Genomic DNA, 17,930 nt, shown 5'->3' on the forward strand with positions numbered 1-17,930 from the left:
AGAGATTTAGCAAGTTAAATCAAAGAGTAGCTGGATTCAAAGAACAAAGTTGGTAATATTTGACAGAACCAAGTAAAAAAGAAAAGCTACTTTTTTTCACAACATGCAGATCTTCTGGTGTTTACAATATTGTATATTTTACAAAGCCGAGAAGTTCTATACAGCACTATACTTTAGGACAGGACTCCACATTCAGGACCAGTTGTTCTTTTCCCAAAATTAATATGTTTTCAGATTTCATTACTTTATAAAATTCCAGTCTTTCAGTCTTTTGTTTTATTACATTATGAGGCATATCATCATAGGAACAAAATTATCCGTTCAAAGTTCAGATTATTCCAAAGACACTGAACTTTTACATTCTGATCCCCAATAATCACCCCCATTGGTAGTGTAACTGAGACATGACTCGTTTTTCAGCTGACAGTTCATTGTAGGTAAAGATGCCTTACCTTTCAGGTGGTTTAGATTCTGACAGCTAAGCATCCATTCTCCAGGATTCTGGGCCACCATAAAAGCTTCAAAGAGGGTAGCAGGAAAGAGATTGACTGTATCAACCCGGTAGTTCTTATTAGTCAACACTTGACCATGGAAGAAAGCTGCATGCACGTCCACTTCATTACCCATGCCAAAAAGATACCATTTTACTCTATCCTCTGCACACATAGAGAGTCCCGGGAGACTTCCAAAAGTGTATCCATTCACAGCTGTGAATCAAGAGCAGAGATTGTGACTAACAGACACGAATACCTGGGATAATAGTCACCCCTATAGAAACAGAATGAAATTGGGGTGGAAAACACCTGGCACACATCCTGCTGCTATTCCTCCCTCCTATACCCACATCAGACATTGCTAATCAATTGTAGCACCCTTATTTTGGACCTGAATTCAGCCTCAGGAATTTTTTCAACACAACATTAGCAGATGAACACAATACTGAAGATGAAACCTATTTTCTCTCTCTGTTATAAGCTATACATATTAGTTTGTTTACATGTGTATGTGTATTTGAAAATACAAATATGTGCATATACGCATACGTATATACAAAATGTACACACATAAACTTTAAAAAGACTGAAGGTTGTTTAGGAATCAGTCATGTATCATGTTGATAGTTGTAATATGAATGATTTCAATGTTTTCTTTTTGCTTATTAGAACGTTGCCGATTTTCTACAGTGAATATGAATTTTGTAATGAGAACATGAGGAAAACTTTTTTTTTTTTAATATTGGAAGACAAAAGTGGAAGAGATATGAAGGAGGGAAAAAGGAATTCAGGAAAAGGATCCCAAGGACCAATACCAGAGCCACAAAGCTCTAAAAGTTCAAAGGCAGGATGACCCAAGCAAGACCCTTTGAAGGAACTTAGTATCACTATTCAAACCTGGTGGTCTAGAAGTAAGGTGGAAATTAGTTCTGGAAAGCACCATGAATGTACCTGATACAATAGAGGTATAATCAGACCTCCCCAGACTAGACATTTGAGTATCTTTTTCTAACATCTATTTATGAATAGTGCATAACAGAGGCAGGATTGAAGTATAGAAAGAGGGCCTTCTACACAGAAATAACAAAGGCTGGGGAAAAAAAAATCCGTATACTTCATTAATTAGTTTATTTTTCTGCTTTGGTCATTGTTTTTATATTCCCGATTTCTGAGTAAAGATTGTTTTGAAGAAGCTAAATACAAATAAAAATCTATAGTTATTGGTCTAGTTGATGTTAACAGATGTGATTTCTTAGGCAAATTCTGAGGGATAGGCAATCTTACTAAGCTCATCATTTTGTGTCTGGGGACACTTAAGATTTAAGAATTAAAGAGAAGCCTAGGAGGTAAAGAAAGCATTTCTAAAAGAAATAAAGTGAATTAAAAGATAGAAAAAATGATGCAGAGGAACAGTGTATATGTAAAAGAAATACCTTTTAGAACTATGTTCCTAAATGCAGTTCAATGCTTTATGATATAAGCATAATTTTAAACATTTAGTTTAATAATTTTAGGCTGCCTCAAATAATTTTTGGAATGAGATTAGAGGATAAAGAAATATTTATAAATAAATATGACATGCATATGCATTAAACCATAATTGATGTTTTATCTTTATTAGATACTGTTTATCTAATAAACTGTTTATCTAATAAAGATACTGTTTTATCTTTATTAAATACTGTTTGGGAACAGTTTGGGATTCCTTTTTTTTTTTAATTTAAAGATTTTATTTATTCATGAGAGACACAGAGAGAGAGAGAGAGGCAGAGACACAGGCTGAGGGAGGAGCAGGCTCCATGCAGGAAGCCTGACGTGGGACTTGATTCTGGGTCTCCAGGATCATGCCCGAGCTGAAGGCGGCGCTAAACCGCTGAGCCACCGGGGCTGCCCCAGTTTGGGATTCCTAGTTTTACCTGACACAGAGTTTTGATTTGATCTGTTTAGCTGATATGAAGTTGTATGTTTAATATGCCTCCTTCTCAGGGCCAGAGATTAGAAACACACTACTTATTCATGTGAAGGAATAAACCTAGCAGACTTAATGGATCAAGAAAAATAAGATAAAGTTAACACATTTTCTATGATCTTACAATACATTCTGTTACTCTCCTGGAAGTCTTCATCATCTTTGTCAACTTTCTCTGGTTCAGAGCAATAGGTCTTAATGTTGTCATCTAGGTACCAGCTGAGATTTTCATCCACCACAGAAAACATCACCACAAACTCTTGGTCAATATTTTTTTCTTTTTCATTATCCAGGGTATCTGAAGTGAAAATTGCTATTTTAGTAGAAGTTAATCCTTAGCATGTATTTTTTAGTAGATGATTTATAGCTTTAAAGATTTTTTCTTATAGTCAAATCTGGATTAGTCACTTCCATTTTACAGATGTGGAAATTGGAAATTTTACATTAAGTATCCTGGGATTGGAGATACTTATATACCTGGATGTCCACTGACCACATAGCTATTTAACACTTTTTGGCAAATGAGAAGGTTGGAATTCAAAGTCATGTGTATCTCTTCTGGTGCATATAGCCATAAGCTGAGACAATAAGTCTTTGCAGATAACTCATTATTGTTCAAGAAAGATTTATATTTCAAACTCTTGAGCTATGTTATCTTTTTTATTTAGAAATAGAGACTGTGATCTTATATTTACCAACACAATATGGATAACTACAAACCTATCACCATGGAGTGCTGCTAAGGGGGTCACATTCAGTAAAGTCACACGTCTTTTCGACATCACTGTTGGAAATTGGACACAGCAAACCTCTCTTCCAGGAAAGCGTGTTTCTTGCAGCTTAGCAATGTAGTGAATGCTTATTCCACTTATCCCTTCTTTTCCTGCCCTGCTCTTTCTTTCTTTTCTGGATTCACTCCCTTTCCAACTTACCTGGCTTATGTTTTAAAAACAAACTGCCCTGTCACTTGCCTTTTGGTGATACATGAGGATGAATAAGGAAAAAAATGTACCTTTTCTACAGACTATTAAAGGTCCGATGAGTCCTGAGGCAATATCTTTTGGCGCATCAATGTGAGAATGGTAAATCCTGGTCACACAATTGCTATCTTCCTCACCAGGACTGTGATCTTGGCTGGCATCCAATATGTATGTGTACTGCTGACCTGGAAGCACTTTATCATCTGCTTTGTGAGAACCTATGGTGTTATCAGGATAGATGGCCCCTAGGATGGGAAAAAGTTATAAAGTGAATGTATTTGAACTTAAATGAGAGAATAGATGGTCCATTAATTTACTCAGCAAACATTTATTCAATTTCTAGTATGTGCCCTCTTGGGGGTGTAGTGATGTCCTATTTGAACAGAGAAGAGTAAGAGGCTAATGACTAGGGGATTTGGAAGTTTTACAGAAAATTTGGTTTTAATTTTTTATACATACTGAATCTTAGGGGAGGAGTAATAGAGAATAGCGACTTTTGGTTTACAATTTAAAGAACCACTTTTGCTCTGGGGTCATGGTATGGAAGTATGAGCAAAATGGCTACTCTCTCATAATTTGAAACATCTTGTGTGATATCAAATTTTTTCCCATGAAGCAACTATGGATTTTTAAAAATTTTGTACTTTTAATTTTGGAAATTTCCAAAAATATGTAAAAGTTAAGAAAATAATACGATGAACTTTCATGTACCCATCAACCAAGCTTCAACAATGATCAACTCAAGGGCAATCCTGTTTCATCTATACCCCCACTCTTATTTCCATCACCATCGAATTATTCTTTAAAAATTTTTTTTTTTAAAAATTTACCTATTCATGAGAGACACAGAGAGAAAGGCAGAGACACAAGCAGAGGGAGAAGCAGGCTCCCTGCAGGGATCCCGACATGGGACTCGATCTGGGACTCCAGGATCACGCCCTGGACCAAAGGCAGACGCTAAACCACTGAGCCACCCAGGCATCCCACCATCAAATTATTCTAAAGCAAATCCCAGGCATCATATAATTTCATTCATAGATACTTGAATATGTACCTCTAAAGGATAAGAACTCTTTTTTTTTTCTTTTAACAGAAACACAATGTAACTACCATATCTTAAAAATGAGTAATGCCGGGATCCCTGGGTGGCGCAGCGGTTTAGCGCCTGCCTTTGGCCCAGGGCACGATCCTGGAGACCCAGGATCGAATCCCACGTCAGGCTCCCTGCATGGAGCCTGCTTCTCCCTCTGCCTATGTCTCTGCCTCTCTCTCTCTGTGATGACTATCATAAATAAATAAAATTTTTTAAAAAAATGAGTAATGCCCTAATATACCATGAAATTGTAAAAAAAAGAAATAAGATGGCAGTCAGCCTCTATGCTATGAATGTGTTTGTGTTAGAGGAACAAACAGAAATATATGGTCAAAACAACCACTTTCTAAAGCAATATCTCTTTAAAAAAACTAATAATTGATTTTAAAAATCTAATTTTATTTTCATTTCCAGAGTTAATCTTTATAATTTCAATTAGCATAGCCTCCGCATTTTCGCTTATGATAATACCTGATGTTGATTGAGCTATTACTATGTACTATTATTGTCCTTGTTTTATGGGTGAGGAAACTGAAGCACAAAGATTTTAAGAAACTTGCCTATGATCATTCAGCCAGTAAAAGCAAGGCTGTCTTCCAAGCTTGGTCTATTGCTCTCAAAGCCTTTGCTCTTATCCACAACAAAACACCACTTCTTTTCATCATTGTTACCATCATCAAGTACTAAAAATGAGATCAGAGATGTCAAATCTAATCTGTGTCTTCCTATACCATCCTTAAGGTTTCTAAGTCCTACATTCCTTTTTTTGTTTTTGTTTTTCTAAGTCCTACATTCCAATGACCTTCTGGTTACCTGTATCTCAGCCGTGACTCTGGGGTCATGCAGACACATGGACCATTTGGCTGATGTAGGAGACTACCCAGACCGCCTTAGCAGAGATAGAGTTTATCCCCAGTTAGCCTGGGACGTGACAACGGCCACATCATGTTCTCACACAGGAATTTCAGAGGTGAGACGATCCTGATCTCGAGTCCTGTTTCCTCCCTTTGAATCTTTGCCTTTTCTAGGCCTTAATGCACAGTGCCTAGCTCTCTCACTCTCTTTGGCTGGCGAGTTGCGGGGCACTGGGAGAGAAGTCCCAGTTCTCACTGACTACCTTACCAGTCTACCCAGAAGCCCCACCACGTTCACACTGCACACAAGCAAGCACCACCAAGGGAAACATGGCATTATTATGATGAACCAAAATACTTATTAATGAAATAGTTTCGAGCTAAACGACATAGTTACAGGTCTTATCCAGGAGGGGAGGATAGAAGTTTAAAAAAAAAAAAATGCTCCTACTGAAAAGAAGAAATTCCAGCTAGGATATGAGCTGAACTTACCCTCATATTCCTTACGGTAAGTTATTCCATGTGGATGAAAAGTGTAGGGCCTAGAGGCGAAGTTTTTTAAGTGTACATAAATCTTATCTCCAGTTTCAGCTTTGATAATAGGGCCTAAAAACCCCAGCCAGACAGGTTTTTCTATAACTGTCTTAAAGGTTTCGTTCGTGTATTGAAGATAAAGGGCCTTCTTATATAACCTTCCAATTCTATTTGGGCCATTTTGAAGGTAGATATTGGAATGTTCCCTGAAAAGGAAAAGAAGACAACTCTATCAGGAGCCATCACTTCTGGGGATACATTATAATTATAACACCTCATGTAATTAAAGAGAAATTAATAACTATATCACATTAAATGTTTGCCTATCATTTGTAAGGATGCTTCCAAAAGATGAAGAGGTGAACAGGCACTTACCGTGCTATTTTAATTATGTGAGGCCTCCCACGTCAGGTGTGTAGCAGAGAATCATGTGGTATCTTACTCTGGTAAGATACACCTTTTTACAGGTTTTTTATGTTAAAACACAGAGGCATTATGAAATAGAAGACAAAATTAAAGTGAAATATTAAGATAAAGCAGGTAAGACATTACTCACTTAGGGTCTACCTCTTTCAGCTGCTAGAAAAGAAAAGTTTATAAGCAGTTAATCTGGATATTTGAGACTTCAACACGTGTATATATTTGTTTTCCTAAATAACATTAATGATGGTAAGTTAATTCTACCATTTTTCTTTCTAAAGAAAAGTACTAAACCAAGATTGGAATTGGGGCTCCCTGGGTGGCTCAGCGGTTTGGCACCTGCCTTCAGCCCACAGTGTGATCCTGGAGTCCTGGGATCGAGGCCCGCATCCGGCTCCCTGCATGGAGCCTGCTTCTCCCTCTGCCCGTGTCTATGCGTCTCTCTCTCTCTCTCTCTCTCTGTGTCTCTCATGAATAAATAAATAAAACCTTTTTAAAAAAAGATTGGAATTGATGCGTGCAATATGTATGGGTTTTAAAATTATCTTGCCCTTATGTTCTTTTAATCCCTTGCTACTGAAAATACTTGAACATTGAATGTTTATATTCTGCTTTCACGGCTGATTAATAGTCACTCAAAACTTTTCTAAAAATATTCGCAAAGTAAATGGTAGCCAGGTTGGAGGAGCAGAGGGGAGAGGACGAGAAGGACAAGAAAGGAAAAGAAGGAGAATTTGGTATTCAGACTTTTTTAAAAATTTAAATTCAGGTAGTGGTATTCAAACTTTTAAAGTGATTCTTATGTTGTCCTTAACAGAAAGCTCTGGATAGCTCAGTGAGATGTTTGTAACACCATCTACCCATTTAGGAGGACCCGCTTAAACCCGAATTTTGGCAAGCTCCCACCACAAATGAGATCTCCCTCAGTAGAATAAAAATGCTAACACTCAGGCTGATGATCTGGAGTTTGTGTTTCTTTGTGTGAGTGTATGTGTGTGTGTATGTATGTGTGTATTTTGCTAACTTTCACCTCAGTGACCTTTGATGCCTTACGGTTTCTCCTTAATCCCTGTGGAGCCGGATGATCTGACTGAAAAATAAACTTCGTCTTCTTTTCTCAGCTGTAAGTTCATTGGAAAGAGTGAAAGATACTTTTGCTTCTTTTCTTCAAGACAAGAGGAGCGCTTGCCTGGGAGTTCTGGACTTCTGTTGCTGCAGAACTTAAATGGCTAGTTTTTCAAAAATCTAGGGCTACAGCCTAATATTTCTTAAGTTTTAATGTGCATGGGAATCTACTGAAGACGTTGGTGAAATGCAAGCTCCTGAGCCCAGCCCAGATGCGCACCATCAGAATCGATGGGCCTGGGGCTCAGGCACTCGTAGTGACCGACCGACACCCCAGTGTGTTCTGTTGTGGGCAGGCAGCTCTGGGCCCTGGGTAACATGAGACTCCAAAATGAAGGGGAAGAGAGCAGCCTAATCCCAGAGGCAGTGGGATTTCTCAGGACTGTGAGATAGGAAAGTGGCAGGCTCTGTTTCTAGAACATAGGCTGGCAATGGCCAGACCCCTGTTGGTATAGTTGCATGAGGACATCAGATTAAAGCTGAGTCCTGGAGCCAGGGAGCCCAGCTGCCCCGCAGTGGCTCTGGTGGCTGAATTCGGGCAGTAGCAGGTGTTGAAAACAGCAGAGCACAGGATGTCTGGGTGGCTCAGCAGTTGAGCATCTGCCTTTGGCTCAGGGCATGATCCTAGGTTCCGGGATCGAGTCCCGCATCGGGCTCCCTATGTGGAGCCTGCTTTTCCCTCTGCCTGTGTCTCTGCCTCTCTCTCTGTGTCTCTCATGAATTAATAAAATCTAAAACACACACACACACACACACACACACACAAAACACACACAAAAAAACAAAAAACCTAAAGAAAATAGCAGAGCACCCTGCCCTGAGTTGAGCAGGGGACTTTGATGAGTATCTCATCATTGTCCCCACACACCGAGGACCCCACTTTTTCCAGATTGTGTGAACTCCAGGATTCTCAAATTGTTGGCTGAGAAATGAACCCTTTTAATGGAAAGGGGGCCAAGCTGGAAGTCAGAAAACAAAGGAGGGACATCTCTTGCTTCGTTTCTCCTAATTTGTCTTCATTTTCTAAATGTTGGAGTTTCCATTTCGTTAGAACAAAATAGAAAAACGAATTCCGGGAGGCTCAGAGGGACTTCAGGGACATCAAAATGCACAGGAAAACAGCAGGCCAGGGGTGTGAATTGTTCCTCTCACACTGCAGCGTTGGTATGAACGAGAGCAGTCTTAATAAGCAGATGTTTTAACAGCAGCAAAATGCTGAGGCACTGAAGGCCGCTGAGATTAAAAGCAGATTCATCCAGCCCGTCCTGCTGTGAGGAGGTGCCCGAGTACAGTTTGAGAGAGACACACAAGAGCTGGAGCACAGCTCCCAGGGCAGAGATAGGTTCTTCCCCAATCACACCAGAAGGCCCGGGCCCACGCGGTCTCACACAGGCCCATCTGAATCTGAGGGTAAATTTTCTCCGGTGTCTCCTATTGGTAGAGATTCATCCTGGTGATACTTAGAGATTCAAATCCATGCTCTGAAATGCCCTGTTGATACACATTTTACATAGGCCAAAGTTTTAAAATAGCCCTCAAATTCTTAAGGCTTCACTCCAATACACTGGGTGTTTATATTTTCTGAATGTGACTCTGAAACACCTGAGAATATGTCACATCCCATTTCAATAAAATGTAGTGGGTTTTGTTGGAATGCCTTCATTGCAGGGAAGTTCCCCTGTGTACTAATCACCTCTCCATACAGAAGGAGCATTGCAGAAGCTTCGGGATTCATTCTTTGTACACAGAGATTTGGGGGGAGGCAAAAACTGTTTTTGAAATAATTGATCTGGAGTTACAACACATTCGGGGTTGTTAACATTTGAAACTCCTTTTATATTCACAGCAATATGCAAAATGTTTCCCATCTTGTTTTTTTTTTTTTTTTAATAAAATTAACCAAACGGGGAAATATTTTGTATCACATGATAACTCTGGGGGAGGTCTATTGGATTATGTTCTGTCTCCAAAGGAACATCAAAGGATCATTAGAAGATGGAAGATGTCTATTTAATTTCAAGAGCACAGCTTGGGGACAAGGGTCAGTTACTGGAAGCTTGCAGGAAGTTTGCCAGTCAGATATTCAGTCAAAAGAATCCATTACTGTTGATCTTTGAACCAGATAATTTACATTAATTGCGGTTCTTCCTGTTGACAATTGTAACATACTCTTTTCTACTCATTACAACAGATAGTCTCCCTCTCAGTAATCATATCCCTCTTTTTTATCCCCCACCCCAACTTCTAGAATCCTATAGCCAACTCTTACAATTTTTGGTAGATTCAGACTCAGAAGTGAGTTTTTAATGGTAGTGGAATTTTAAAAAAATTATACTGCCTTATTAAGATGGTAGTAATGCTACATCCTTCCATAAATTCAGAATGCACTTGGGTGGTCTTGGTTTATGTTTAGACATGATTACTAAAATGTGGATAATACATGGGAAAAGTTTCTGGATTCTTGGCTTTATCAGTTGAGACACAGAACATTAGTTTTCTATTGACAAATAATAAATTATCACATAGCAGCCTAAAACAACACCCATTGGGGATCCCTGGGCGGCTCAGTGGTTTAGCGCCTGCCTTTGGCCCAGGGCGCGATCCTGGAGTCCCGGGATCGAGACCCACGTCGGGCTCCCTGCATGGAGCCTGCTTCTCCCTCCTCCTGTGTCTCTGCCTCTCTCTCTCATAAATAAATAAATAAATAAATAAATAAATAAATAAATAAATAAATCTTTAAAAAAATAAAAATAAAAAAAATAAAACAACACCCATGGATTATTTCACTGCTCTGTGGGTCAGAAGTCTGGCACGGCATAACTGGCTTCTCAGCTTAGGTTATCACAAGGCTGACATCAAGGTGTTGGCTGGCCTGAGTGCTCATCTTGGAGGGGCTGGAGAAATCCACTTCTAAATTCATCCATGTTATTGGTAGAATTCAGTTCACTGTGGTTCTAGGATTGAAATCTCCACTTCCTGGCTGGTGGTAAGAAGAGGACCTTGGCTTAACCAGCTCTTCATGGCCCCCCCATTTTCCTTCTCAAGTAGCCTCTTCTATATGCAAGTCAGTAGCAGTTTGTTGAATCACCTCAAATCTCTTTTCTTCTTCCTCTTCTTCTGCTAAAGAATTCTCTGGTTTAGATTAGGCACATTCTTTCTTTCTTTCTTTCTTTCTTTCTTTCTTTCTTTCTTTCTTTCTTTCTTTCTTTCTTCTTCTTTCTTTTATTTAAATTCAATGTAGTTAGCATATACTGTATTAGCTTCGGGGATAGAATTTAGTGATTCATCAGTTGCATACAACACCCAGTGCTCATTACATCATGAGTCCTCTTTAATGCCCATCACCCAGTTATCCCAGCCCCCCCCCACACCTTCAGCAGCCCTTCAGTTCTAGAGTACAGCATCTCTTATGGTTCGCCTCCCTCTCTGATTTCATCCTATGTTATTTTTCCTTCCCTTCCCCTATGTTCATCTGTTCTGTTTCTTAAATTCTACATCTAAGTGAAATCATATGGTATTTGTTTTTCTTAGACTGCCTTATTTCACTTAGCATAATACCCTCTAGTTCCATCCACCTGGTTGCAACTGGCAAGATTTCATTCTTTTTGATGGTTGAGTAGTAGTCCATTGTGTATAGACTCTTCTTTATGCATTCATCTGTCGATAGACATCTAGGCTCTTGTCATGTTTTGACTATTGTGGACATTACTGCTATAAATATTGGGGTGCATGTGCCCCTTCGAATCACTATGTCTGTATCCTTTGGATAAATGCATAGTAGTGCAATTGCTGGGTCTTAGGATAATTCTATTTTCAACTTTTTGAGGAACCTCCATACTGTTTTCCAGAGTGGTTGCACCACCAACAGGAACAAGAGGGTTCCCCTTTCTCTGCATCCTTGCCAACATCCGTTGTTTCCTGAGTTGTTAATTTCAGCCATTCTGACTGGTGTGAGGTGGTATCTCATTGTGGTTTTTATTTGTATTGCCCTGATACTGAGTGATGTTGAGCATTTTTTCATGTGTCTATTGGCCATTTGTTTGTCCTCTTTGGAGAAATAGCTATTTATGTCTTCTGCCCATTTCCTGATTGGATTATTTGTATTTTGGGTGTTGAGTTTGGTAAGTTCCGTATAGATTTTGGATACTAGCCACTTATCTGATAAGACATTTGCAAATATCTTCTCCCACTCCCTAGATTGCCTTTTAATTTTCTTGACTGTTTTTTTTTTTTTGCTCGGTTATCATCCTATTTTAAAGTCAACTGCACCATTGAATTAGTATAGATCATGAGAGTGATAACTCATCATATGCACAGGTTCTGGAGGTTTAAGGCCACCTCTAATGTGATGGATAAGGAGATGGGGCCTTTGGGATGTGCCTAGGTCATGAGAATGGAGCCCTCATAAATGGTATTAGTGCCTTCTGAAAGAGGCTCCAGAGAGATTCATAGCTTTTTCCACCATGTGAGGACACAGTGAAAAGGCTATGAACCAGAAAGAGAGCTCTTACTAAAACATGGCCATGCTGGTAGCTTGGCTTTGGACTTCTTGACCTCTAGAACTAAAAAATATATTTCTATTGTTAATAAGCTACCCAGTCTGTTATATTTTGCTATAGCAGCCTGAACAAACTAAGACATGCTGATAATTGGAGACAAAGAAGGGAGAGCAAGTTGCTACCTACACTTGTCTATACAAAAAAGTTTAGTATGCTATTGGTGAAATTTCTAAAGCTCTGTTAAATAGTCACAGTTTAGATATTTTTTTAAAAAAGATCACAGGCAGAATGAGCAGTGCCATTTAGAGTTCGTATGACTCTAGGCTGTTGTTGAAGCCATAGATTACCAAACCAATGTTGCATAACCTCCCTAAACACAGACAAGACAAAAGAATATTTAAAACCAAAGGAATTCACAGCCCCCCAACCCCATTTCCCACCATTCTTAATAAACTCTCTCTTCTTTCACTTTTGGAGTTACATATTTCTTTATTAAAAGTTGCTTGGGGCAATGTCTTGCACTTAGTTTATGCCCAGCAAAGCTGATTGGATTTTTGATCATGAATAACAGCAGAAGAATGGTGGATGGGGGCAAGGAGTATAGCAGTGCTTTTTTTTTTTTTATGTTTTGTTTCCTTATAGAAATATAATGTATGTTGTATTTAATCAGGGAAAATACTGCATTCGTACAAAATAATTTGGTGAAATCATGAAAATAGGTCGTTTTCCGAAGAAGAGAATACTACCTCAAAACCAGATTTAAGAAAAAATTATTGCAAGAGGTACTAGTTTTGTTAACAATCAGTAATTTTTAGGCCAGAAACTTTTCTTACTGTATATTATGAAATTAATTATTTAACAATTAGATATTATTGTCAGCTATGCATTTATTTCTTACTGTGAAAATTTTCAAACACACATAAAATGAATGAGAACAGCATATACCCCGTCAACAGAATCAACAATTAAGAAAATTGGCATACTTGCTTAGCTATTTTTAAGGATATAATTTTACCAGCTGATGGTCATTGGGTTCATTTGCGCTTTATCACCATTAAAATACATTTTTTAAAGTAGTGAGCATTGGGTGTGGTGAAAAATAATTAGCATTAAAAGTAATGACCTCAGTATAAATTTCCATTATAAAAATGTCAAGGAGAATCATACTCTTGTTTTTCTATATGGTGACTATTGCTTAAAATAAGGGGCCTTTCACCTAAAACATGAAAACATTTAAGTTACACAGAGTCTTTTTGGGGGGGACCATTGCAATAGATAACTCACAGTTTTTGTTCATGTGTGATGTACCAAGCACTGTACTAAAAGCTTTATATGTACCCACTCTTCAAAGAACCCAATGAGGTCTCCTTTATCCCCATTTTACGGGTTAGCAAGCTGAGTCTGAGAGAGACAAACTAAATTAACTGTCCAGAGTCATCCAACAGGTATTGGGCACAGTTATATTTGTTAAAATTGTGTTTTATTTCTATGAATGACCTTTTAAAGGAATGAAAAAGCACATTGTATTCTTATGTACTAATAATCAATAAACGGTATAATGAATATAACATTTTACATAGCCATTGCTTAAATTAAAGAACTTCTGCATAAACAGACAAGAAGACTGAACCCTGATGAAAGATGCAATAATAACCAGAGGAGGTAATAAGGAGCCCCTGCAGACTCCCCAGGACCAAAGGGAAAGAAGTAGGACAAGCCTTCCTCCTCGACAAAAAATGCCCAGGAATTTAGAGAAGATTTATTAAAGTTTCCTGGATTTCAAGTCCACATTTTGCAGTTTCTGTAGACAACAAATTAATAAAATAATTTATCTTACTGTTCCAATTTTTTAATTGACAGCGTATAAATTCGGTCTGTAAACAATAAAAATAGTGACTTACGTGTCAACTGAGATAAGTTTCTTCTCTTTGTTGTCAGAGGCATAGTCCCAAGTTGTTTCAACAATTCCGATGTAATAATGCTTCTCTTTTGCCCAGGCTGAGTTACTATATAAAAACAGAAAAATTCCCAGCAGCAAAATCTTCATTATTTTTCTCCTGGTGGAGCCTGAGAAGCAATAAAGTGAAATCAGAAGCAGACAATTTTATAAATAAGGCTTTCTTCCTTTATTTGCTTGATTGACACAACTTAATGTTGCACAAAAGTAAATGGTTTCGTCAAAACAAATAACGTTTCCCACTTAGGCTCAGTTCTCGTAAGCCCAGAAAGAAAAGTTTTCTGTTGCCAGGCTTCTCTGATTACAAATAAAAAGTCAACAGTTATTGTTGGAGCCACTAGAGTGTGCATAACACTGCTTTCTTCCATTTATTGTGTAAATTCCAGGAGGGCAAAAATCATGTCTAAATGCTCCCTTTGTTCTTTGAACAATAAGCCACAGTACAGTGCCCTGCACGCAGCGAACTTTTAATAAATTGGGAGGAAATTATGCAAAATGGTTTAAAACAGGTCACTCTTTACTTTTGAAATGGCTAACAATACTTAGTTGCAACTTGATGATACAAAACATGGTATTTAGCATGCCAAATTTAAGTACCCCACAACAAGAATCTTATTTTGAAGGATTTATCTATTTTGTATGCTCTGAACACACCTGCATAGAAAGTTTACCAGATTATTCTGCCTTGCTATATGCAAATAACCAACAGAGCATAACAGGGGTTGCTAATTCCGCTTTATCATTAAAGATATCAGACATCAGTAAATCTGTTTTCAAAGGCAAAGGTTGGTCTTAGTAAATGGTAGTTTATTATCAGAGTAAACAGAAGTTTATTAGCAGAAAATCCTGGTTGTAACACTGCACACTTTGTGTTAATATGACCTTTGCCTCCAGAATCCTTCAACGCACTATTATTTGCCCAAAGTTTATAGAAATAGATTGGTATAGGAGAAAGGATCCTGATGTTTGGACAATTCGTTAATTTAATAAGTATTACAGAGAGAGCCTGCTGTGTGCCAGGCCCTGTTCTAAGTGCCTGAATCCCTACCTTCATCAGCTTACCTTCTACTTGTTGATAATGTACAAATGAAGAGTGAAATAGCTAATATCAGCAGCAAGTACTATGGAGAAAAACCAATCAGAGAGGGACAATAATGAGTGCCAGGGAAGACAGCGGGATGAGGATCAAAATCTCATGGCACCATGGCACATCAGGCAAGATACTTAACCTTGGCCTCAGTTTCCTCACCTGTAAAATCTCAGGCCCAGGAGACTGATATCCAGGTGGTAATTGAAATGATCCATCATGTTAAGGCACATAGTAGAGATGCTTCTCTCACCAGGTCCTAATAATGGTAACTAACTGCCCTGATACAGAAAGCTGAGTCACATTGCCCAGGATGTCCTGAGACCTCCTTCTAGAGCCACCTTTAACTATTGTGCCCCCATGCCCACTGAGAGGACCACTGCCCCAAATCTACCCCTACAGCAAATGCTGTTCCCTTTCAATCCTGGAACCTCAGAAGGGCTCCTATTTCCAAATGGTCTACTCAGAGGGGACATCTTTTAGCAGTTCATTCCCCCAAAGGAAGAATGGCACAAAGCCACCATATGAGCCAGCAACTTGCTGGGCATTTCGGTCTTTCTCATTGTCTACTCCATGCTCAAACTCAGCCGCGAGGGATGTGAGGACAGTGATCAGATCACAGCAATAGTCCTGTCACTTTTTTCAGCTCATCTACCTCACTGCCCCCCCCACACACATTAAATTAAATTAAAAAAACATTAACAAGTAGTTACTGAAGTCTTCTATAGCATCCCTTATATTGGTGGTGAAATGAAATGGTTAAATAGTAACACCTCTGCCCAGTGGGAGTAAATATTTTATGTTGCAATGCAGAAGGAGTCAAGAAGTCCATATTTCTGTCCTCTTTTGTGACAGTTACCTTTCCTACTAAAAGGCAGAGAGCTGCTGAATGGCTGGGAGTAGGGGGAATGCTCTGAGCCTCAGGACTGTCTAAATAAAAGAGGCCGCTGTGGGCTAATGAGCAACCAGCCATTGATGGGGTCATTTACTGCAAACCCCCTTACAGTGATTCCAGAGTTGGTACTCAAAAGCGAACTTTGAATAATGTTGCAATTGAGAACTCCTGTGGTCAAGAAATGTGTCCCAGCCTCCGCATAAGCTGGGGTGAGACGGGAAGGGCAGGGGGCCCACCAGGAGAGGCTCCGCAGCCCCAGAGCATTGCAAGAAATAAGAGAGGAACCCTGATGGGACCAAATAGCTCATCCACTTACCTGCAGCTGTCAGAAGGTTGTTACCTCAGAACCCTGGGGGACACCTTTGTAGTTTGTTATAAGTAATTACTGCACACCCAAGGTGACTGTTTATAACCTGAGTAGAGTGACATAGCACAAGTTTTCATCATTTTCCACAATTTCTTTCTTTGTTGTCCTAAAGATTTCTGGATTGAGTGAGTCTTACCTGTGTTTAGCGATTAAAATCCTGGGGTTGGGGGCTCCTGGGTGGCTCAGTCGGTTAAGGGTCTACCTTCAGCTCAGGCGATGGTCTCAGGGTCCTGGGATCAAGTCCTCAGGTGGGCTCCCAGCTCAGTGAGCATCTACTTCTCCCTCTGCCCCGCTCCCCCAACTGGTGCTGGTGCCCACACACGCGCTCTCTCTCTCAAATAAATAAAGAAAACCTTAAAAAAAAGATTTAAAAAAGAAAAAGATCATGAGGCTGATAATGGCTAAAGTCAAGGAAGCTTTAGCTTTATATCTGTCCGGCAAGATTCAATCTCTCCTTACCTCCACGATTCCTGTTTATACCCTCGAGTTTCTTTTTGGTTGATCCATGAAAACTGGCTTTTAACCTAGTTTACCAGAGTTACTAAGAAACAAGCAGCCAAGGACAGTCTTTCACTTTGTGACAGCAGGAAGCGCTGAGTATAAAACAGCAGGTCATTCTGTACATGACCAGTCAGACCACCACGATGTTATCTTTTTCAAAGGAAATTGTGTAACTCTGGAATTTTATCAGTGAGTGTGGTTATGTACAGAACTCTGATAATGAGTCCCCTGACTTGAACTAGTATAGCACAATCTCGACTGATCCTCTCCTCTTCTACTGCTCAGTTCATGACTGTTTAGGGACTGATCACACAGATTGGTCTTTGGTTGCTCCATATCCCCTTTGGCTGCCCATTAACAGGTCAAGGTTCTGTTCATCACCCTCTGCAAAATATGTCACAGGCAGGAAAAGAGAAAAGTCTAGATTCCAATCTAGCAAAAGCCTCGATGGTGTTGATGACCCCATCACAACGGGAAAGATTTGTTTTCTAACAGCTTAAGTATTCCATTTCCTCCATTCTTGTTATGCTGTGAGCAATGTAGAAATCAAAGTATATGATTTGTTAGCAATGAAAGAGAACTGAAATAGTAGAGTTATTTTTATAAAAGATTAAAGAATAACCTATTCACAAGGTTTGATTGCATACAACTTCAATGTGTGACTTTCTTTTAAAAAAAAAGATTTTATTCATTTATTTGAGAGAGGGAGAGAAGCAGGAGCAGGGGAGGGGGTGGGGGGAAGGGAGAGGAGAAGCAGACTCCCCACTGAGCAGGGAGCCCAATGTGGGGACTCCATCCCAGGACCCTGAGATCACGACCTGAGCCGAAGGCAGATGCTTAACCAACTGAGCCACCCAGGCTCCCCTCAATGTGTGGCTTTCTTGAAGCATTTTTTTTCTCTTGCTGTGCTTAACCTCATTCCCTCTTGCCTCTATTCCATGCTGGGGTAATACGTTCGGTATATCTCTTGACACTTTGATTTGTGCCTGAGTCTTAATTTATAAAAGATGACTCTGTGATGACACAAAGAGGCCAATGCCATGGAAAGAAATATTATAATTCCCCTAGAAACAAGAGGCACACATGTCATGCAGGGCTGGTTGTTCAGGAGGCAGAAGCACATACTGGGGGAAGGATAGGCCACAGCCTTTACTG

General features: G+C 39.3%; 1 protein-coding gene and 1 long non-coding RNA gene across 8 annotated transcripts in view; one reads left to right on the plus strand and one right to left on the minus strand.

Moving 5' to 3' along the window:
- Positions 1-6,776, plus strand: part of LOC111091984 — a 31,610-nt gene extending 24,834 nt beyond the window's left edge. For both annotated transcript variants that reach the window (XR_005377179.1, XR_005377180.1), the window contains exons 2-3: positions 5,322-5,506; positions 6,626-6,776. This is a non-coding gene — a long non-coding RNA (uncharacterized LOC111091984). The remainder of the gene's footprint in view (positions 1-5,321; positions 5,507-6,625) is intronic.
- The window catches only part of CP (ceruloplasmin), a 63,912-nt gene extending 47,029 nt beyond the window's left edge, over positions 1-16,883 (minus strand). For 4 of the 6 annotated variants that reach the window (XM_038571174.1, XM_038571176.1, XM_038571177.1 and 1 more), the window contains exons 1-7: positions 16,734-16,882; positions 16,411-16,627; positions 13,870-14,035; positions 5,883-6,130; positions 3,476-3,688; positions 2,588-2,761; positions 453-707 (exon numbers count right to left, since the gene is read on the minus strand). In XM_038571174.1, coding sequence (XP_038427102.1) covers positions 453-707; positions 2,588-2,761; positions 3,476-3,688; positions 5,883-6,130; positions 13,870-14,015 — 1,036 coding nt within the window. In that variant the 5' untranslated portion in view covers positions 14,016-14,035; positions 16,411-16,627; positions 16,734-16,882. Of the gene's footprint in view, positions 1-452; positions 708-2,587; positions 2,762-3,475; positions 3,689-5,882; positions 6,131-13,869; positions 14,245-16,410; positions 16,628-16,733 lie in introns of those variants that run through there. The other 2 variants (XM_038571179.1, XM_038571175.1) reach the window with 2 other exon arrangements.
- Between the last annotated feature and the right edge of the window lie 1,047 nt (positions 16,884-17,930).

Source organism: Canis lupus, chromosome 23 (genome assembly GCF_011100685.1).
Source record: "Canis lupus familiaris isolate Mischka breed German Shepherd chromosome 23, alternate assembly UU_Cfam_GSD_1.0, whole genome shotgun sequence".
NCBI lineage: Eukaryota > Metazoa > Chordata > Mammalia > Carnivora > Canidae > Canis > Canis lupus.